Source organism: Schistocerca gregaria, chromosome X, assembly GCF_023897955.1.
Source record: "Schistocerca gregaria isolate iqSchGreg1 chromosome X, iqSchGreg1.2, whole genome shotgun sequence".
NCBI lineage: Eukaryota > Metazoa > Arthropoda > Insecta > Orthoptera > Acrididae > Schistocerca > Schistocerca gregaria.
In genome coordinates, this window is record NC_064931.1 from 529,591,815 (window position 1) to 529,615,728 (window position 23,914).

Consider the following 23,914-nt stretch of genomic DNA (forward strand, 5'->3'; position numbering starts at 1 on the left):
ACTGTTCCCTCCTAACGAGCTCTATTATATTCTTATTTGTGGGGTGTTAACGTTAGTATACCACCCATAATTTGCAAATCTTTGAAGTACCAATTTCTGAATCTAAACTTAATTTTTGCCACTCCCTCATCACAAATAACTGCGACAAATAAAATATCTCTGCTTCAAAGATTAAATGCAAGATCTTGAAACGAGTTTTAAAAGATTGGTGGCCCAAATATCGCCTCTGTGCCTAATATTACCTATGCCTGTTCTCTTCAGAAATTTGCAAATCTTTGAAGTACCAATTTCTGAATCTAAACTTAATTTTTGCCACTCCCTCATCACAAATAACTGCGGCAAATAAGGACATATTTAGGACACTAATCTTAAAACTCGTTACCAGATCTTGCGTTTAATCTGTGCAGACCATCCTTGAATTTTCGTGGTCAGCTTCCAGCTTTGGGAGTTCAGTTGTAGAAGGCGCTAGTACAGAAGTTATCAGTGATGGAAGAGATAGTGATCGGAGTTGGGCTTTTATAGCATCTTTCATAATCGAAACGGCCCCAGATACAGCTGTGGAACGACCTGGTAATAATAACCAAGATACCATCTTCAATAGAAATGGTTCAAATGGCTCTGAGCACTATGGGACTTAACTTCTGAGGTCATCAGTCCCCTAGAACGTAGAACTACTTAAACCTAACTAACCTAAGGACATCACACACATCCATGCCCGAGGCAGGATTCGAACCTGCGACAGTAGCGGTCGCGCGGTTCCAGACTGTAGCGCCTAGAACCGCTCGGCCACCACGGCCGGCTGTCAAATAGAAGTCACTGCATTTTACTATACCTTAAATATAGAACAGAAACGAAGGTAAGGTCTGATGTACCCCAAGGAAGCGTGAAAGACACTCTCATGTTTTCAGTATAAGTTAACGATGTACACTATCAGAATGAAAGTACCCGGACGCTCTTATGCAACAAGAAATTGACCACTAAATGACAAGAGAGGCAGACCTGCCAGTGCAAATTGTGGTGGGGAGTATTTTGTTGTCAGTAGAGAAGCTGTAACGGCAAAATGGGTTGGTCAGGAAAGCTCAGTGATTTCTAACGTGGACGTGTCATTGGACGTCAGCTGAGAAACAAACGCCTCGCGGACATTTCAACACATCTAAAGCTGCTCGTGTCGACTGTTGGTAATGTGATTGTGAAGCCCAAATGCCAAAGAGCTAAACCAACATCAGGCAGACCAAGTGTATATAGGGACAGGACCGTCGAGCATCGCGGTGGGTGGCTCTGAAAAATCACATGAAATCAGTAGAAGGAATAACTCGAAAGTTCCAAAGTGCTACCAGCAGTCCAGCTAGCACAATGAGTGTGAGCAGTATGTTAAAATAAATTATTTAAATAAAAATAAATTTTTAATATACTATGTTCTTAAATCGACTAAAAAGTATAATATAATTTCTCCTGGCCTCGCGAAGGGTACTCATCCTGTATCTATAGTCCTGAAAATTTGTGTTTGTGAATTTTTAATATCTATGACAATACTTGGAAGATATACAGGGTGATTCAAAAAGAATACCACAACTTTAAAAATGTGTATTTAATGAGAGAAACATAATATAACCTTCTGTTATACATCATTACAAAGAGTATTTAAAAAGGTTTTTTTTTCACTCGAAACCAAGTTCAGAGATGTTCAATATGGCCCCCTCCAGACACTCGAGCAATATCAACCCGATACTCCAACTCGTTCCACACTCTCTGTAGCATATCAGGCGTAACAGTTTGGATAGCTGCTGTTATTTCTCGTTTCAAATCATCAATGGTGGCTGGGAGAGGTGGCCGAAACACCATATCCTTAACATACCCCCATAAGAAAAAATCTCAGGGGGTAAGATCAGGCTTCTTGGAGGCCAGTGATGAAGTGCTCTGTCACAGGCCGCCTGGCGGTCGATACATCGCCTCGGGTAGTTGACATTCAGGTAGTTACGGACAGATAAGTGCCAATGTAGTAGCGCTCCATCCTGCTGAAGTATGAATTGTTGTGCTTCTTGTTCGAGCTGAGGGAACAGCCAATTCTCTAACATCTCCAGATACTGTAGTCCAGTTACAGTAGCACCTTCGAAGAAAAAGGGACCAAAAACTTTATTGGCTGAAATGGCACAGAAAACGTTCACCTTAGGCGAGTCACGTTCATACTGAGTTGTTTCCCGCGGATTCTCAGTGCCCATATACAGACATTGTGACGGTTGACTTTCCCCTTAGTGTGGAAAGTTACTTCATCACTAAACACAATCTTTGAAACGAAAGATTCATCTGTTTCCATTTGAGCAAGGATAAAATCACAGAAATCGATTCTTTTAATCTTATCAGCTGCAGACAGTGCTTGAACCAATTTCAGACGATAAGGTTTCATAATTAACCTTTTTCGTAGGACTCTCCATTCAGTTGATTGTGGAATTTGCAGCTCTCTGCTAGCTCTGCGAGTCGATTTTCCTGGGCTGCGAACAAATGCTTGCTGGATGCGTGCTACATTTTCATCACTCGTTCTCGGCCGTCCAGAACTTTTCGCTTTGCACAAACACCCATTCTCTGTAAACTGTTTATACCAACGTTTAATTTACCACCTATCAGGAGGTTTAACACCATACTTCGTTCGAAATGCACGCTGAACAACTGTCGTCGATTCACTTCTGCCGTACTCAATAACACAAAAACCTTTCTGTTGAGCGGTCGCCATCTTAGCATCAACTGACGCTGACGCCTAGTCAACAGCGCCTCAAGCGAACAAATGTACAACTAAATTAAACTTTATAGATCCCTTAATTCGCCGACAGATAGTGCTTAGCTCTGCCTTTTGTCGTTGCAGAGTTTTAAATTCCTAAAGTTGTGGTATATTTTGAATCACCCTGTATAACGAAAAACGTGGGGCGCACACAATAGATAACAGAAGGTGAACTATTCATGCATCAGTTCAGTGTCACTTGCGCACAAGTTTTTAGTTATAGACCCCCCTCGTAATGTCATAGCTATTAAAAATGCACAAGCATAAATTTGCAAGTGTTGGGAATCTCCATGAGGCTACAAGAAGTTCTTTTATACCTTTTAGTCTAATTTAAAGATATACACTCCTGGAAATTGAAATAAGAACACCGTGAATTCATTGTCCCAGGAAGGGGAAACTTTATTGACACATTCCTGGGGTCAGATACATCACATGATCACACTGACAGAACCACAGGCACATAGACACAGGCAACAGAGCATGCACAATGTCGGCACTAGTACAGTGTATATCCACCTTTCGCAGCAATGCAGGCTGCTATTCTCCCATGGAGACGATCGTAGAGATGCTGGATGTAGTCCTGTGGAACGGCTTGCCATGTCATTTCCACCTGGCGCCTCAGTTGGACCAGCGTTCGTGCTGGACGCGCAGACCGCGTGAGACGACGCTTCATCCAGTCCCAAACATGCTCAATGGGGGACAGATCCGGAGATCTTGCTGGCCAGGGTAGTTGACTTACACCTTGTAGAGCACGTTGGGTGGCACGGGATACATGCGGACGTGCATTGTCCTGTTGTAACAGCAAGTTCCTTTGCCGGTCTAGGAATGGTAGAACGATGGGTTCGATGACGGTTTGGATGTACCGTGCACTATTCAGTGTCCCCTCGACGATCACCAGAGGTGTACGGCCAGTGTAGGAGATCGCTCCCCACACCATGATGCCGGGTGTTGGCCCTGTGTGCCTCGGTCGTATGCAGTCCTGATTGTGGCGCTCACCTGCACGGCGCCAAACACGCATACGACCATCATTGGCACCAAGGCAGAAGCGACTCTCATCGCTGAAGACGACACGTCTCCATTCGTCCCTCCATTCACGCCTGTCGCGACACCACTGGAGGCGGGCTGCACAATGTTGGGGCGTGAACGGAAGACGGCCTAACGGTGTGCGGGACCGTAGCCCAGCTTCATGGAGACGGTTGAGAATGGTCCTCGCCGATACCCCAGGAGCAACAGTGTCCCTAATTTGCTGGGAAGTGGCGGTGCGGTCCCCTACGGCACTGCGTAGGATCCTACGGTCTTGGCGTGCATCCGTGCGTCGCTGCGGTCCGGTCCCAGGTCGACGGGCACGTGCACCTTCCGCCGACCACTGGCGACAACATCGATGTACTGTGGAGACCTCACGCCCCACGTGTTGAGCAATTCGGCGGTACGTCCACCCGTCCTCCCACATGCCCACTATACGCCCTCGCTCAAAGTCCGTCAACTGCACATACGGTTCACGTCCACGCTGTCGCGGCATGCTACCAGTGTTAAAAACTACGATGGAGCTCCGTATGCTACGGCAAACTGGCTGACACTGACGGCGGCGGTGCACAAATGCTGCGCAGCTAGCGCCATTCGACGGCCAACACCGCGGTTCCTGGTGTGTCCGCTGTGCCGAGGTCGCTAATGCACACCGGTGTGGTGGCGCTCGGCTCGGGGGTAAGCCAGTTCCAATTCTGGTGGTGTATTTGCAGCCTTTGCGCCGGTGACCTAGATTAGATTCCAAACATCTCCACAGTATCTCATGAAGTGAGGGCCCCAAGCAGCAACCGTGTGTTGTTGGTAGTCCACACTTTTCGCAATTTTGGCTATAATAAACCACAATGTCACTGTAGTAGACGTCACTATTTCAACTAACTAAAACGTTCGAGCAGTTCGCACGTTTATTTACATATTATCTGAGTAGCTGGCAATGCCTAGATGTGTATTTATTCCAGTCTTCTATTAGCTTATCTTCTTCGTCCTCTCTCTGTCCATCTCTTTGTCCACCTGCTTTTCCCTCTCTTTGTCCACCTCCTTCTCCCCCTCTTTGTCTACCTCCTCCTGCCATTCTCTTTTCCATCTTCTCATGCCCCTCCCTTTGTCAATTGCCGCCCCCCTCTCTCTTCATGTCTCCTCCTCCTCCTCCTCCTCCTCACTCTGTGCATCTCCTCCTGCCCCTCCATCTGCTTATCTCCTCCCATCTCCTTTCCATGCACATCTCCTCCACTCCCCTCTGTCTATCCATCTCCTCCTCTTCCTGTCCATTTTCTCCTTCATCTCTATCTGTTCATCTCGTCCTCCCCCTTCTCTCTGCCTATCTCTTCCTCCCCTTGCCTATGTCCAGCTCCTCCTCTTTCCTTTCTCTGTCCATCTCCTCATCTTCCTATCTGTACTTATCTCCTCCTCCCCCTCTCTGTCTGTCCATCTCCTCGTCCTCTCTTCTCTCTCCATGTTATAAAGCTCACCTCAATAGGGGCTGGTGGTTCTTACCCCTATCTTACTTCTTTCCAGATTGAAACAAGTATGTGTACCAAATTTGACTGAAATCGTTCCAGGGGTTTAGGATGAGCTTTTTATCCGTGGCTTTGCCAGAAAATGTACCTGCTAAAAATATTTCACCCGTATTTAACATATTTCAAGCGTATTGTCCACATATTTCACCTGAATGTCTAGCGAATTTAGTCTTGTAGTTTCATTTTCACGCAGCTCAGTGTTTTGGCGACGTATCTAGTGAACTATGTGATGTACAATGACACAATTTTGCAGGCCCATCCAGTGGTACAGGTGCCTACTTTCTGCGAAATATGTTGGGAATAGAATTAGTAGTAAAGAATTAAGACATTAAAACGCCATACACAGTGCAACAGTTACATACCTATGGATAGTACAACGATTTATTCAGCGGCATATGTCTGTGAAATGTGTTCCGAATTTAGTTAGTAGCAAAGAAGTAATAATTTAAAACGACATGCATGATGCGGCAGTTCTTTTCGCATCTCAGTATCTGACGTCATCTTTCCTGAACATTATGTTGTAAGACTTTTTTGTGAGCGGATGGGGGGGGGGGGGGGGGAGGGGTGTGTACATTGAGCGGCAGCTGAGGATACTGCTACTGGTAATACATGTAGCATATCAGACCACAACTTAAAAGAGAATATACTAGCTTAAAGCTATTTGTTTACTGTTCTGTAAAATGTTGCTTCAGACGAAATGTCGCCCGACTATGTATGCTTTTCTCAGGGCAAGGGAAAGAGGTGGAAATCGCCCTGACTTCTGTTAAGCGATATGAAGCTGCTGCGAATCGGTGTATTGCGAGGACTAGGGAGAGACAAATGCGAGAGATACCAAAGATACCTCAAGTACTATCCTATCGTGTGGGTATTGTCCCCTTCACGGGAAGTACAAGATCTTTCACTCGTCCACTTGACTGTGAGTGGCGTGCCAGTGGTAGGTCTAGGTGCCCTTAAGAGGGGAGATAGGGCACAAGGATCCATTTGACCATAATTTTGAGGTGGAGTCCTCCAGTGAAACTTTAACTGAGCCTTGGAGACTTACATCACCTGCTGGGAAACGTATTGTGACCCGTGTCAAATGGAGGCAAACACAAAAGGGTAGGAGTCTGTTAATCCTCGGCAGTTCAAACGTGCACCGAGTAATTGTACTCCTCAGCGAAATGGCAGTAAAGGATGGGAAGGAACACCATGTGCACTCAGTGTATATGTCTGGGGGTCTCATTCAACAACCGGAGAGAGTATTAAAATTCTAGAAATTAGCTGCAAAAGCATTCGCAAGAAGATGCCAGAGTTAGAAGTGTTCGCAAAATGCAGTGAAGCTCACATAATAGAAGGTACAGAAAGCTGGTTAAAACCTTCGACCATAGATACTAATAGACCGGGCAAACAGTACAGTTACTACACACTTGGCGTGGTTGCAACACAGAATCACGTGACTGTTGGCAGAGCATTGGCGGGAGTTCAAAGCGGTATCCTGCCTTCTGATTGCTTTTCGGATATTTTTCAACGCTTTCCCTGCTAACTTCACTACGTTAAATGTAGCTTGTTCAAATAACTTACGGGGATGCAGCTTGGTGACGTCGTCGATAATCGTCGATATTTCGATACGTGCACACCGTGTTATTTTCAAGGCAAAAGTGCACCAAATAAGCACTGTGCAATGGAATTTAAAACCACCTTTTCCAGAACAATTCCGTAAAGATAAAAGACACATACACTGTACGTACTAGCACCATCACTCAACCATAGATGACTGACGTCTGACATTATTGATAGAGAAAATTAATAGCCAACGAGTGAGGTAGCATTACTCTCCCTCTGATTTTTGACAAAGGATAGAGCAAGATTCCACCCTCAATTTAAACAAAAGACTCCCTCTCCATTTCTAAGGTTACTTGCTAACTTAATTTCAACTGCTTTCTTGATAACACTATCCCAGCAGTTGGAATTGTACGTCAGAATCTCCGTGTTGTTATATTCCATAGTATGACCGGTCTCAAGACAATGTTCTGCAATACCAGATTTGCTCGGATGTCGCACGTGTGTGTGACGCTTATGCTCAGTACACCGGACTTCAGGATGGGCTACCTCAGCTGACAAACTCTCAGTGTCTGAGATGACGTGGGAACTCTGAGCCAGATCAGCCTGTGCGTACAAGTCAGCATGAGGAGACTTCCTATAAACGGCATGTCCAAACGTACAATCAGCCTTCCTCCTGACCAACACATCAAGGAAGGGAAGGCACCCATACTTTCCAACCTCCATCATGAAACTAATATCTGGGTGGATTGAATTCAAGTGTTCCAAATAGTCGTTCAAATTCTCACTGCCATGAGGCAAACAACAAAAGTACCGTCTAAATATCTGAAAAAAAAACACGTTTCAAAGTCGCCGACTCCAAGGCACGTTCCTCAAGTCTTCCATACGGGCAATAACAGGTGACAACGAGCTTCCCATCACAACTCCATCTACCTGCTCGTAGCACTGAGCATTGAATAAAAAGTAACAGGAAGTCAACACACGTCGAAATAGGCTAGTTAATTCAACACCAACCCTGATTTCAGTTAACCATAACGAATCAGATGGAGGAACGCTAGTGAAGAGAGATAACACCAGAACTTACTAGAATATCAGAACCATTCAAAGGCATCCCCTCTAATCGACGTAAGAATCCGCCGACTTCGTAATGTGATGCTCACTCCGACCTATTAGCGGGCTCAACAGAGCCACAAGGTGTTCTGTCGGAGCACTAACATTACTCATAACTGGCCTTCGAGGAACCCCTTCCTTGTGGATCTTAGGAAGGCCATATAATATAGGGGTCCGCTGCGATACCGAGCGAAGTGGCGCAGTGGTTAGCACACTCGATTCGCATTCGGGAGGACGACGGTTCAAACTCGGGTCCGGCCATCTTGCTTTCGGTTTTCCATTGTTTCCCTAAATCGCTTCGGGCAAATGCCGGGATGGTTCCTCAGAAAGGGCGCGGCCGACTTCCTTCCCCGTCCTTCCCTAATACGATGGGAACGATGACCTCGCTGTTTGGTCCCCTCCTCCAAATCAACCAACCAGCCATCTATTGTGACAAAGAGCTTTTCTGAAGGAGACTGTTAGTCTTTCTGTCAGCATTTTTTGAGTATCAGACAGTAAACACTATATTTTGAACATAATCCTGCTTTTTCAAAAATGGTTCAAATGGCTCTGAGCACTATGGGACTTAACTGCTGAGGTCATCAGTCCCCTAGAACTTATAACTACTTAAACCTAACTAACCTAAGGACACCACACACATCCATGCCCGAGGCAGGATTCGAACCTGCGTCCGTAGCGGTCTCGCGGTTCCAGACTGTAGCGCCTAGAACCGCTCGGCCACTCCGGCCAGCCATCCTGCTTATCCAAAACTATTGCAATGTTGTCCTTATCCACAGGTAACATAACAATATCCGTATCAGCTCTAAGTGAATGTAAAGCAGTCCTCTCAGTTGCTGTTGTATTACTCTCCAGCTTGTTTAAACACAAGTAGTAGTGGTAGCGTCAAAGCCACAGGGATGAGCATGGTATACATTCACATTTTTTAAATTTTATTTTCCGGCACAATTCAATATTTAGAACAGATATTTTGTAAGAAGACAATAAAAATTAACACAAATTATTTTATGGCACTTAAAAAATTTTATTTATTTATTTAAGTAAGCTTCTTACACATCTTGCTTGAAAAGTTTCAGTCTCTGTCTTTCCCAAATTCTCATCTTGAAGTATTCAAATAATATGGACTTCATAAGTGCAGTGCCATGACTTTCTGTGACTTCAATGTTCACAATATGTTCACCAACAAATCTTAATATATTGCTGTCAATTTCTGCGGTAGCACATGACTAGAGCACTAACGTTACATATTTGTTTATCACCATAAAAATGGTTCAAATGGCTCTGAGCACTATCGGACTTAACATCTGAGGTCATCAGTCACCTAGAACTTAGAACTACTTAAACCTAACTAACCTAAGGACACCACACACATCCATGCCCGAGGCAGGATTCTAACCTGCGACCGTAGCGGTAACGCGGTTCCCGACTGAAGTGCCTAGAACCGCACGGCCACACCGGCCAGCTTATCACCATAGCCTTTGCCTGCTGCAAGCGATAGGCTTGCACTGCTACTTTGCAGATTTTGACAACATCCCTGGAAGGGGTCACTAAGCCACCCATATTATTCCTTGTGAGGAACTTATTTTCAATTCCTATATGCCATTTAAACAATTTGTGCACTTAGTACAATATATGGTTTTCTGCAAGTTCTCTTCAACGAATCCCACTAAGTGTACAACAATTTTTGTTACACTGATTTCATCAATGCAGGGAGCCAAAAACAGCAATGGTCTTAGCCCACTGTTATTCACACCAGAACTGAGATTATTGTGCAGTTTAACTCCCTGTGATTATAATTCTCTACTTTTCCAATCCCGAACACCTCACGAAAAAAAAATCGTTCAAATGGCTCTAAACACTATGGGACTTAACATCTGAGGTCATCAGTCCTCTAGACTTAGAACTACTTAAACCTAACTAACCTAAGGACATCACACACATCCATGCCCGAGGCAGGATTCGAACCTGCGACCGCAGCAGCACGAAAAAAAAGCATCTATATCTTTCCGTGCGAGCTCGAAGTTCGTTATTTTATTATGATGATCGTTGTTCCCTATGAAAGTCAGCGTCAATAACATATTTTCGCATTCGGAGGAGAAAGTTGGTGATTGAAATTTCGTGAGAAGATCCTACCGCAGCGAAAAACACCTTTTTTTTTTTAAGGATATCCCTTCCAAATCCCTTAAGTCCGAGACACTTTCTGCCCTATTTCTCGATAATATTAAACATCTGCACTTCTTTGAATGATGTACTCAGCTAATTCTATCTGGTAAGAAACCCACACCGCACAACGTTACTCCAAAAGAGAATCGATAGGAGTAGTGTAGGGACTCTCTTTAGTAGATCTGTTGCATCTTTAAAGTGTTCTGTCAATAAATCGGAGTCTTTGGTTCGCCTTCCAACAACGTTTTCCATGTATTCTTTCCTATTTAAGTTGTTCGTAAATGTAATTCCTAGGTATTTAGTTGCATTTACGGCCTTTAGATTAGACTGATTTGTCGTGTGAAGTTTAACTCATGTGAATAAGCACGCTTTTCATTATTTAGGATCAACTGCCAATTTTCGCACCATGCAGATACCTTTTCTCAATCGTTTTGCAATTTGGATTGGTCTTCTGATGACTCCACTAGACGATAAACGACAGCATCATCTGCAAACAACCTAAGATGGCAGTTCAGATAGTCGCCTATATCGTTTCTATAGTTAAGGAACAGCAGAGCGCCTTAAACACTACATTGGGGAACGCCAGCAATCACTTCTGTGTTACTCGATGACTTTCCCTTAATTGCTACCAATTGTGACTTCTCTGACAGGATCTCACCAATTCGAAGCAACTGGAAAAACAACTTTCATCTATCTCACCGCAAGCCCCCTCCACAAACTCAAGCAGTTGAGGTCACGGTTGCTATAGCACACAGCTATACTAGTCTTGTCTCCATCCACGAAGTTGAGCTGCGAGAAAGGGAAGGCTACCTCACTTTGCCTGGTCAGAATTGCACGTTTGCTGCTACAAGAAAGTTCCGCACAGTACAGAACTGCGAAATACGTTTGGAATAAGAAGCAGCATACATAATCAAATAAACTTTTTTAACATGTGGAAAGATGAAAATACTGGTGAAGTGCCACTTCAGCTACTACCCCTGAATAGCCGCCGCTGGTAGAAAGATTAGTATGTTCAGTAATCAAAATAAAGAAGCAATAGAACCATATCTCAATGACTAAACTGAAATTTTTAGCTCAGGACACACCACGTAGAGAAAGTATGGCTCAAATTCAGAAGAACGGTTGCCCATGCACTAATAGCTGTGTAGCTAGTTGAACAGTTCATGATGGGAGGGACTGTCTACAGTATACAGTCACTGAGAACTCCTAAAAAAGAGAAACAACTGTATAATAGGTGTAAAACAAAGCGGATGGCTGTAGATAGAGATGTGCTAAATGAAACGCGTTTGGCTGTCTTCAAGACAATGCGTCATGCTTTCAGTGAGTGGTATAGCAGAATATTATCGGACGATCTTTCACAAAGCACGAAGAAATTCTGGTCTTGACACCAAAGTACTGTCCAGACACTCGTGGACGAAACAGGAACAGAAATCGATAGTACCAAAGCAAAAGCAGAAATTCTTAACTCTTTTTTCAGATGTTGCTTTGCGAAGGAAAACCCAGGCATAAAGTCCCGGTTTGATTCTCGTACCACTGCAAAGAAGAGTGTCACTGGCGTTGAGAAACAGCTGAAATCGTTAAAATTGAAAAGAGTTAAAGGGCCTGATGGAATACCTATTAAATCCTATAACGAAACTGCTGCCGAGTTACTATTTCTTTAAACCATAACACGCCGAATATACACTCCTGGAAATTGAAATAAGAACACCATGAATTCATTGTCCCAGGAAGGGGAAACTTTATTGACACATTCCTGGGGTCAGATACATCACATGATCACACTGACAGAACCACTGGCACATAGACACAGGCAACAGAGCATGCACAATGTCGGCACTAGTACAGTGTATATCCACCTTTCGCAGCAATGCAGGCTGCTATTCTCCCATGGAGACGATCGTAGAAATGCTGGATGTAGTCCTGTGGAACGGCTTGCCATGCCATTTCCACCTGGCGCCTCAGTTGGACCAGCGTTCGTGCTGGACGTGCAGACCGCGTCAGACGACGCTTCATCCAGTCCCAAGCATGCTCAATGGGGGACAGATCCGGAGATCTTGCTGGCCAGGGTAGTTGACTTACACCTTCTAGAGCACGTTGGGTGGCACGGGATACATGCGGACGTGCATTGTCCTGTTGGAACAGCAAGTTCCTTTGCCGGTCTAGGAATGGTAGAACGATGGGTTCGATGACGGTTTGGATGCACCGTGCACTATTCAGTGTCCCCTCGACGATCACCAGAGGTGTACGCCCAGTGTAGGAGATCGCTCCCCACATCAAGATGCCGGGTGTTGGCCCTGTGTGCCTCGGTCGTATGCAGTCCTGATTGCGGCGCTCACCTGCGCGGCGCCAAACACGCATACGACCATCATTGGCATCAAGGCAGAAGCGACTCTCATCACTGAAGACGACACGTCTCCATTCGTCCCTCCATTCACGCCTGTCGCGACACTACTGGAGGCGGGCTGCACGATGTTGGGGCGTGAGCGGAAGACGGCCTAACGGTGTGCGGGACCGTAGCCCAGCTTCATGGAGACGGTTGCGAATGGTCCTCGCCGATACCCCAAGAGCAACAGTGTCCCTAGTTTGATGGGAACTGGCGGTGCGGTCCCCTACGGCACTGCGTAGGATCCTACGGTCTTGGGGTGCATCCGTGCGTCGCTGCGGTCCGGTCCCAGGTCGACGGGCACGTGCACCTTCTGCCGACCACTGGCGACAACATCGATGTACTGTGGAGACCTCACGCCCCAAGTGTTGAGCAATTCGGTGGTACGTCCACCCGGCCTCCCGCATGCCCACTATACGCCCTCGCTCAAAGTCCGTCAACTGCACATACGGTTCACGTCCACGCTGTCGCGGCATGCTACCAGTGTTAAAGACTGCGATGGAGCTCCGTATGCCACGGCAAACTGGCTGACACTGACGGTGGCGGTGCACAAATGCTGCGCAGCTAGCACCATTCGACGGCCAACACCGCGGTTCCTGGTGTGTCCGCTGTGCCGTACATGTGATCATTGCTTGTACAGCCCTCTCGCAGTGTCTGGAGCAAGTATGGTGGGTCTGACACACCGGTGTCAATGTGTTCTTTTTTCCATTTCCAGGAGTGTATATCGCGAACAAGAAACTGTGTCCAGGGTCGGAAGAAAGCGTAAGTAACACCCATCGACAAGAAAGGCAGCAGAATTGATCCACCAAACTACCATCCAGTAGCCTTGAGATACCTTTCCTGAAGAATCTTAGAACATATTCATAGCTCAAGATAATGAGGTATCTCGAAAAGAATGACCTCCTACAAGGCAACCAACATGGACTCCGAAAATATCTATCATTTGCAGCCCAACTTGTGCTTTTCTCACATGACACGAATCAGCATGGTTTTAGAAAGCATCTCTAGTGCGAAACTTTCTCGCCCTTTTCTTACATGTTATACTGCGAACTATTGATGAAGGGCAACCGGTGGATTCTTAAGTTATAGAACCCAGTATGATGTCCTAGACAGCGAGTGTTCATCAGAGACAAGGGTATCGTCAGCAGTGTCACAGGGGAGTGTGACAAATGGTTCAAATGGCTCTGAGCACTATGGGACTTAACATCTGAGGTCATCAGTCCCCTAGAACTTAGAACTAATTAAACCTAACTAACCTAAGGACATCACACACATCCATGCCAGAGGCAGGATTCGAACCTGCGACCGTAGCAGTCGCGCGGTTCCGAACTAAAGCGCCTAGAGCCGCTCGGGGAGTGTGACAGTACCGCTGTTGTTCTCTATATACATAAATGATTTGGCGGGCAGGGTGGACAGCAATCTGCGGTTGTTTGCCGATAATGCTGTGGTGTACGGTAGGGTATCGAAATGGCTCTGAGCACTATGGGACTTAACAGCTATGGTCATCAGTCCCCTAGAACTTAGAACTACTTAAACCTAACTAACCCAAGGACATCACACAACACCCAGTCATCACGAGGCAGAGAAAATCCCTGACCCCGCCGGGAATCGAACCCGGGCGTGGCAAGCGAGAACGCTACCGCACGACCACGAGCTGCGGACCTAGGGTATCGAATTTGAGTGACAATAGAAGGGTACAAGATGAGTTAGACTAAATTTCTAGTTTGTGTGATGAATGGCAGCTAGCTCCAAATGCAGAAAAATGTAAGTTAACCAGGATGAGTAGGAAAAACAAACCCGTAATATTCGGATAGAGCGGTAGTAGTGTCCTGCATGACACTGTTACGTTTTTTAAATAGCTGGACATAACGGTGCAAAGAGAAATGAAATGAAATAAACATGTGAGGACTGTGGTAGGGGAGGCGAATGGTCGACTTCGGTTTATTGGGAGGATTTTAGGGAACTTTGGTTCATCTGTAAAGGAGACCGCATGTAGGGCGCTAATGCGACCTATTCTTGAGTACTGCTCGAGTGTTTGGGATCCACACCAGGTCGAATTGAAGCAATTAATAGGCGGCTGCTAGATTTGTCATCGGTTGGTCCGAACAACACACAAGTGTTATGGAAATGCTTTGGAAAATGAATGGGAATCCCTAGAGGGAAGGAGACGTTCTTTTTAAGGAGCAATACTGAGAAAATTTAGAGGGTCGGCATTTGAAGCTGACTACAGAACGATTCTACTGCCACCAACATACGCTGCGCGCAAGAACCACAAATATAAGATACGAGAAATTAGGGCTTATAGGGAGATATTTAGACAGTCATTTTTCCCTCGCTCTGTTTGCAAGTGGAACACTAAATGAATTGTATAGTGGTGGTACATGGTTCACTCCGCCAAGCGCCGTGCAGTGGCTTACGGAATATCTATGTAGATGTTGATGTAGACGTAGAAAGCCTTATATCAAGACAGCCAGATAGACATAGTGTTTCTTGACTCCCGAAAAGCATTTCACTAGTACCACCCATTTTACTATTATCCAAAGAACGATCACGTGCGGTGTCAAGTGGAATTTGTGACTGGATTTGGGAGATCTTTATGGGGAAGAGACATCATGTTCTCTTGGATGGAGAGTCATCAGCAGATGTAGAAGTAAAAGCTGCACAAATATTCAGTCAGTTCTTGTAAAGTGGTGTAATGACTGGCAACTGGCTTTAAATGTTCAGAAATGTAAAATTATGCTTTTCAGAAAACGAAAAAATGCAGTATCCTATGAGTACAACATTAATTAGTCATAGCTGGAATCGGTCAACTCATACAAAAAACCTAGATGTAACAGTTTGCATCGGTATGAAGTGGATCAATCACATAGTCTCAGTCATAGGTAAGGCAAGTGGCAGACTGCATGCAGTTCATTGGTGGAATACTAGGGAAATGCTATCAGTCAACAAAGGAGATTACATACAAAGCACTCGCGTGACCGATCCTAGAATATTCCTCCAGTGTGTGGGACTCGCTCTAAATAGGCCTAACAGTGAATCTTGAAAGTATACAAAGAAGTACAACACAAATAGTCATAAGTTTGTTTGAGCCATGGCAGCGTGTCATGAAGATGCTAAATGGAAATGTGTGACTAGGGCCTATCGTCGGGTAGACCGTTCGCCAGGTGCAAGTCTTCCGATTTGACGCCACTTCGGCGACTAGCAGTCGATGGGGATGAAATGGTGATGATAAGGACAACGCAACACCCAGCCCCTGAGTGGAGAAAATCCCCGACCCAGCTGAGAATTGAACCCGGACCCTTAGGTTTGACATTCTGTGGCCCTGACCACTCAGCTACCGGGGGCGGACATGAAGATGCTGAAAGAATTGAACCAACAGATGCTTAAAGATACAAGGGACATTCCGTATTGATTTTCACTTTATTTTTCCCCATCATTCATTGCGCGCCATTTGACTCATCACCATAGCTGCAAGTGTGTAGCACTTTGATCCACTCGATGGTGGCAGGTCAGTCACTAGCAGTGTAATCCCTGCACGGGGCAGACCATTTTCCCAACTGCTGTCATTACGTGAGCAGACAACATGTAGTGTGATTATCAATGACAGCTCTGGACGAAGTGGTTTCTGTGGAAGGAAGATGTAAACACTAGATATTCACACGCAATTGGCGGCAGTGTGTGGAGAGAGTTCACCGTTACGAAAGGTGCTCTTGCAGTATGACATCGCTCGTCCCATACGAAACGGAAAACCACGGCTGCCATCACCGAAATGGGGTTCCTTGTACTACTACATCCACCGTATTCTTCTGACTTGGATCCTTTAGCTTCTGCAAGCCTTCCTCGAACCACTTTTCTGGAGTCCATCCCACCCACCACAATGCCGTTTCTCATAGCTCCTGGAAGTCTGCAAAATGATATCGGCACAGAATTTTCTTCATAGCTCCGAACAGGTGGTAATCAGAAGGGGCCAAACCAAGAGAATATGGTGGGTGTGGCAGTATCTGTAACCCCATTTCAGCGATGGCAACCACGGTTTTCCGACTCGTATGAGAACGAGCATTGTCGTGTTGCAAGAGCACTTTTTACGACGATGCACACTCTGCATATACGGCACCAATCGCCTGTCTTAGTGGTACGCTCTCTTTCCACAGAAACCACGTCTTCTAGCGCTGTCCTTGATGACCACACTCCGTGTTGTCTGCTCACGCAATGACAGCAGTTGGGATTACATTTACATTTCTACTGATCGTCCTACCACCTATGGTTAGACCAAAGTACTACAGACATACAATTGTAATGACTGTACCGTGAATGATAGGAAAAAATTAGGTGTAAATCAATATGGGACGCCCCTCGTAGATGCAAACTATCCCGTGAAAGCCTAATTATAAAGTTTCTAGAACTAATAGTAAGTGACGAATCTTGGAATATACTACAGATCCTTACGTTTTGCTCCCATAGAGATTGCAAAGACAAGATTACAGTCATATCAGCACGCACACAGGCGCTTATACAATCATTCTTCCCGCCCTCCACACGTGAATGGTACTGGAAAAGCTGCGATGGCCGGTACAATGGGACATATTCTCTGCCTTGCACTTCACAGTGGTTTCTAGAGTATAGATGTAGCTGTAGATATATGTGTGCCACTGTTGATGGTGATGCAACCGTCGAATTGGGACGTTAAGCTCGGAAGGGGCTCTCTTGGTGCTATTCGGGAGGAGTATGTTACGTGCCAGCGTCGGTTTTCACTCTCTCCCGTCTGTCATCAACATGCAACACAAACCCAACGCTACACTACACACGCCTCCATCACACTCACCTACTCTCTACAAATCGACACATGAAACAGCTCTCACATGTTCGCAAGGAAAGGAACCACCGTGCGCCAACGAAGAACACATTTACCGACTCAGCGGCTAAACCCATGCCGTTGGCTATCTCAGATAATAATGATATGCAACGTTTAATTTAATTTCACTAGAAAAACGTGACTGCCGTGTTAGTTTCTCAACAGGCGAGGGCTGCTTACTTCCGCCAAACTCATCCAACTATCTCGTCTGGAATCAATTAGATACACTGCTCGTTCTGTAGAAATAGCGTGAGGAGAGCTTCGATGAGGTGGAACAAGTCTCAAAAACAAAAATCATAATACATACAGATATCTACAAAAGAACTGGCATACTAATGTTCTTTCAGCAGATCCTAAAACAGATAGTTCTCAAGGATGTGAAAAAAGTAATATAATATATATTACAATTTGTGTATTAATTAAAAAGCCCACAACAAACATTTAAATGAATAAACAATCCAGTATATAAGATACTTTCAAGATTATTGTAGTCAAGAGACGCCAAAACAATGAAAATTTGTAAGGCTTAGTTACACAGATTCCACTACTATATTTAAGTTGTGCAGTGGTCAGGTATTAAATAGAACTCATGTTGTGTCATATAGTTAATAATGAGTACATCAGTTGGTTCTACTATGAAATTGATCAGTTGAGTAGAAAATCGTTGAAACTGTACTTTCCTAGTAGCTAATTTTTTTCTGGTTTCTGTGAAAAGTGTATGTACCTGAATAACTGACAGCTCTTGCTCAAACTGAGTGCCTTTAAGCCTTTATGAAGATTGTTCTCATTCCTGGAACTAACACTCTGAACTGACCTATTAACATGAAAGAGAGGTATTGCACAAAAAACAAATTTCATTAAGAAAAATATATACCGAGAGGCAGCAATTAGTATGCCCAGTTCTTTGAACAGGTTTCTGTATATAGTTCTCGAATTTACACAAAAATTAATTCGTATTAGTCGCTTCTAAATCTGTAAAACTTTAGCTTAGGTTGATGAGTTATTCCAGAATATATACTCTGTTTGCAATGATTTCGACTTCAACGAAACATTAAACCTTAATTCCCTCTTTTCACAGGTACAGCTCATGGGCAGCTGCTGTTACCAGTGCAACTACATCAACGTCTAATCTTCAAAGATTATAGTAAAGTAAGTAACAGCAGGTAATTCATACTCTTCTACCACCTAAAAGACATTTTTCTCGATCCAACCCGTTATCGAGCGTGGGGGAAACGTCTCCCCATATATAATCGTGTTTTCTTTGTTGTAATTTAATTCCATCAGTGTAATGCATCGAATCTGGTAAAAACTGCGTACTGTCTTTTAAAAACTAAAATTGGCAATAGCCTTCCCAATAGGAATGAATCACTTCAATCGAATGCACTAACCTCTAGGAACTGCATCAGGAAGGGTAAATTTGGAGTAGTAGGCTAAAGTGATGTTGGAGGGCTGGCATGAGGGGATGTGTAGTGTGGGAGTGTAGGTGGCAAGAGTCATTCTATTTTCTATAGGGGTCAATAGGTTGCAGGTCAGGTCATGATTTACAGAGAAGAATGAAATCAACAGGGTGGGAAAGGAAGAGGAAACATGACAAAGAACAGGAAGGAATGTGCCTAAAGGCCACGGCGCACTATCGACTCAAGCTTGATGTTATTAATAGATAATTGAAAACTGAGCATTTTTATAATCTATGTGCTCCTAAATGGATGTTTTCAAGGAATCTAAAATAGAACTATTATGATTGCCACTTATGTGACCAAAAGTTTAAAGTGGAGCTGGCCAAGAGACCAGAGCATCTGACTGAGAAACAGAGGAACTATGTTGGATTCTTACATGCATTCTGCAGTTTCCTCTTCATTTGCGTTTTTTCTGTATCGAAATTGGTGTGAATGGAACAGTTCAGTAGGTTGACATCTTCTTTTATTGTAATTAATAATATTAATTGAAACATTAAAGTCTGAATGAAGCAAATTGCCTGCATCAACATATTTTGACATTGTATATCAACAGTGATATATATTTGAGTTGCTTCAGAATGCTTTTCAGAGAATCTCCCAAGAAGAATGTTACATTGTGCTTTCACATCAGGTTATCACCCACAAAAACTATTACGCTATTGCAAATAAGAGGTGGCTCTGACTTATGATAAATGATAGTAACTCTAGGAAGAACTTTAAAATTTGGATCGTAGGAAGAAAGCTGATAAAATAAATGTAAGTGTAAAGTGTCAGCATGAAAAGAGATGGATAATTTCAAAGAATTTTGTGTAGCATATGAAAGTGTCTTATTCTGAATCAGAACTACCTTTTTTACCCAAAAATTTAGGTTATGAGGAACAAAAGGCCTTCCTTGTGAAACAATTGTGTAAGTATAGAACACGTGATTGCTATCGATCTCTAGTTTAGAAAAAGAGTAGAGGATTCAGTAGAATTATATCACATCCTTATGGAGGAAATATCTTCGCATTTGCGATAAGCAATTTTGGGAAACTATTGAAAACATAAATCTAAATGGCCAGATGGTATTTTGGACCTCCATCTTCTCAAATAAGAGTTCAGTGTCTTAACAACTGTGCTACTTCGCTCAGTCATTCCTTAGAGTCTGATATGCATTTTCTCAGTGAAGTGTGGAGTTCTGAGTGCTGCTAAATGTCAATATATCTGATTATACCACGAAAATGTACTTACTATTTCAACACTATTATCGTGTTATATTTCTGGTTTCTGTATAGGCGTTTTGGCGTTCATGTGAATTTAGCTCCTCAGTGAATTCCCTGCAGTCAAAAAGCAGTTTGATATACATCCAGTCCTGAGCTTGGATTCTTCTTTCCCTTTGCTGCCAATGTAGATGATACTGAGAGTATCAAAAATACCTGAGTAAACTTTGGCTATGGATTCCTTGGTCCAAGACCAGAGGAAAAATTACGTGAATGTTATCTGGAAATTCCTTTTCTTTTTGTCACTCCACCAGTTTGTGCAATGGTGCATTATCTGTTGGCTACTGTCACATCATTGGAATGTTCAAAGTGTCATCACTTTATAAAAACTGGAAATAAATGATCAAAATGTCATCCTTTTGTGGCTACAAACATCTCATCTTGTCGCATCATGGATTATCCCAGGGGACTCCCTTTTTCTAACACATTTAATGTAATCAGAGGTAGTGTGACTGATAAGTGGAAATAATCTACTTGGGACATTAGAGTTTGGGTTCCTGCATTGCTGTTCAACTGAATGTTGATATTTCTGTTACTTGTCTGAAGCACCTAACTGTGTAGACGAAGGACGTCAAATACAAATGCTCACAAGAGCCAGACACACAAGGCTACAATATAGGTGAGTTAGAAAAGAACCTATGGAGTTAAAACTCAGTTTTGATATAAACATAAATTATTTCAAGAAATATACCACAAATCACAAGAACAACGATAATATTAATGTAAGACCTGAGTTTCTCTTGGCGTATACAGCTTTCAAATAACTTCTGGGAATTCAGCCAGGTAACACTTTCGGCGACCGCCGATATCGGTGATCGCTGAAAGTGTTACTTGGCTGAATGCCCGGTAGTTATTTGAAAGATAATATTAATGGTTTCTTCCTGGCACTTGACATCTCTTTTCTGCTGCTATCTTCCCTACTTTTTTACAGTAATTAGTTTCAAAACTGACCAAAAGCGACTATGAAATTTTAGACCTGACAGGAGATTTATTTTGTTTCACAACTGAAAATAGTCACTTTTGCTGATAAGTACTTACAAATATGGAAATAATATCGCTCACAAATTTTCGAATATTTTCAAATGTGGCAGGCAAATATTTACTGTATTCAGGTATGCCAACTTCAGTAAATGTTGTCTTCAAATCTCAATCACACTGTATTTCATTTAACTCATCTTACATTTCATTAGATACTGATTCTATATTTTTAAATAAATCGAAGAGATCAAAGAAAACTTGTTTCCAATAGTTTTAAATCTACAAATTTTAATTTAATATCGTTTCATAATTTTTTTCTGCATTTGTTTTGTGTAATTTTGTTTCATCGTAATTACATTTGTTGATGTTGCATGTCAAAAAATCTGTTGAATTTTCGTTTTTCATCTGATTTTATCATAAAACTAACTTACATTTGAATGCTTTAAATTGATCACCCACATTCATGATGATGGTGTCTTTCCAATGAAGTTTCTGATTCAAATTATATAAGTGTTTTGTTATATCAACCATGAACAATACAGCTTGTAAATCATATTTTGCATATCTTGTCTTGTATCTTGATTTTTATATGTAAACAATGAGCCTATTTCGTACTTCAAATCCTAGAATTGTTTTAGAACTGTGGTGTAGGATATGCAACATATCTTGGTATAGTGTGACAAACCAGAATAATCGATATTTAGATGATGTAAGAAAGCAGAGAACTGTGTTAGTGAGTTGAACCACAAGATTTAATGAAATTTGTGGTATTTGTGGTTTTCTTGTGAGTTTAACAAGTTTAATATGGTTTAAATGGCTCTGAGCACTATGGGACTTGACATCTGTGGTCATCAGTCCTCTAGAACTTAGAACTACTTAAACCTAACTAACCTAAGGACATAACACACGTCCATGCCCGAGGCAGGATTTGAACCTGCGACCATAGCGGTCACGCGGTTCCAGACTGAAGCGCCTAGAACCGCACGGCCACATGGGCTGGCAGTTTAATAGGCATTACCTTTGTGCACAGTACTTTCTGATGTTTCTGATGTGTACTTTGAATCTTGGATTCATCATAAAGTTCATGTCTTTTTTGCATCTAACATGACACGATATTTACATATCGATATATTTGTGAGGTGGGCCACAAAAATAAGCTTAACAGGCTGCATGTGGCCAACAGGCCACAAGTTTGACATCTTAAGTAAAGACCATCACATGTTGGAAAATCTTAAGTTTAATGGAAGTAATGTTGTTACAAACAATGGATTTACGTCATATTTAACAAAAATAATGCAAAAAGTGATGTTGAATAATTCTAGAACGGACGATAACCTTAATGACAGTAGAGAAATCAAGAGTGAAATCCCACAGGGTTAAATTTTGGATCTGCAGCTATTCCTTAAATTTAAAGGACATTTGTCATACGTCAAATGAAGTTGACACTTTAAGCTGATGACATAAGTCCTATAATCAGTCCAGTTCGAGAGGCAGCAATAAAAGGAATTGTTAATAATGTTTTTAAAAGAATTAATCAATTCTTCTCAATAAATGTACTCTTCTCAATTTTGTAAAACAACAGCTTATTTAGTTTTGTAAAACAGATAGAAAAACCTCAGTGACACATAATTGGAAGTCAATGACTAGGATATAACGCTCAACATTTCTTCAAGCGCATGTTGATAAAAAATCTGAACTGTTGGAAAGATGGTACTGACCACTTAATCAGCAACTTCTGTTCTTTGCATAATTGCCACCTTTGAAAACTAGTATGTCAACATATTCATGTATTTTGCACATGTCCTCTAATTAATGTTTTCTGGTATAATTTTCTAGGATAACTCAATAGTTTGACATAAAGTATTTGTTTTCCAAAGGCAAACAGTGCAAATGATATGATTCATGCTGATCACTCACTGTTTTACTGAGGGAGCCTCTTCAACCAGTTAGGTATTCTCAATTTTTCATATATATACTTACTAATGAAATTCATCATAACTCGTCAATTGCAGTATCACTAGAACACAAATTTACACAGCTGAAACACGAGAAAAAATTACCACCCTTGCCCATTCTGTTAACAGCTCAAAGAGAAGTTCGTTATACATTCACAAAAATATTTAATCAAGTGCCTACAGACAATAAAGCAAAATTAAAACTTAATCATAAATATATTCTTCTAGACAATAATGACCACAATATTTAATTGCCTTTGCTAGTAAAAGTATATAGTTAGATCACATCCTTGTTCTATGAGTGCACAGTTGTTCCCAGTTAGTTGATTGCACCCATGACAAATATTACTTGTCGTCCTTATGTCTCTTTGCAGACTCCATTCATCCAAATGCTTTGTGTGTACCAGAGTAAAAGGATAATTTTTATATCTTCCGACAATAGAAGTGGAAGAACATTTATGTATATCATAAAAATCAGAGGACCCAAAAGAGAAACCTGCAATGCACACTTGATAGCTTCAAATTCTCAGCGTGTACTGCTGTGTGGAACTAACACATTCTGCTGTCATTTATATAATATAACAGCCGTGAGCTTCCTGTATCTACTATTCCATAATGTATTAACTCTTTTGTAAGGATGCCGTGGATCACATAGTCAAAATCCTTAAATAAGCCATAAAAAATTTCCAGAGTTAATAAGTTTTGACTTCTTGATTCTGCCATATCATCTATCAAGGCAAATACAGTCTGTTTAATTAATAGTCCTGTTTGAAATACAAACTGTTTGCGACTGAACTATTATAGTACGTGTACATAAAGTTTATTCTCCATCATTTTCTCGGAAATTTATGAAAATTCTGGAATAATGAGGTGAGGATGCATTAATTTACTAATGTTTTGCCTAATTTTTC

At 42.6% G+C, this 23,914-nt stretch overlaps 1 protein-coding gene across 2 annotated transcripts in view; it reads left to right on the forward strand.

Moving 5' to 3' along the window:
* The window catches only part of LOC126297977 (beta-1,3-galactosyltransferase 5-like), a 160,300-nt gene that overhangs the window by 97,994 nt on the left and 38,392 nt on the right, over positions 1-23,914 (forward strand). For both annotated transcript variants that reach the window (XM_049989293.1, XM_049989290.1), the window contains exon 2: positions 18,433-18,503. In XM_049989293.1, the coding sequence (XP_049845250.1) occupies positions 18,433-18,503 (71 nt within the window). The remainder of the gene's footprint in view (positions 1-18,432; positions 18,504-23,914) is intronic.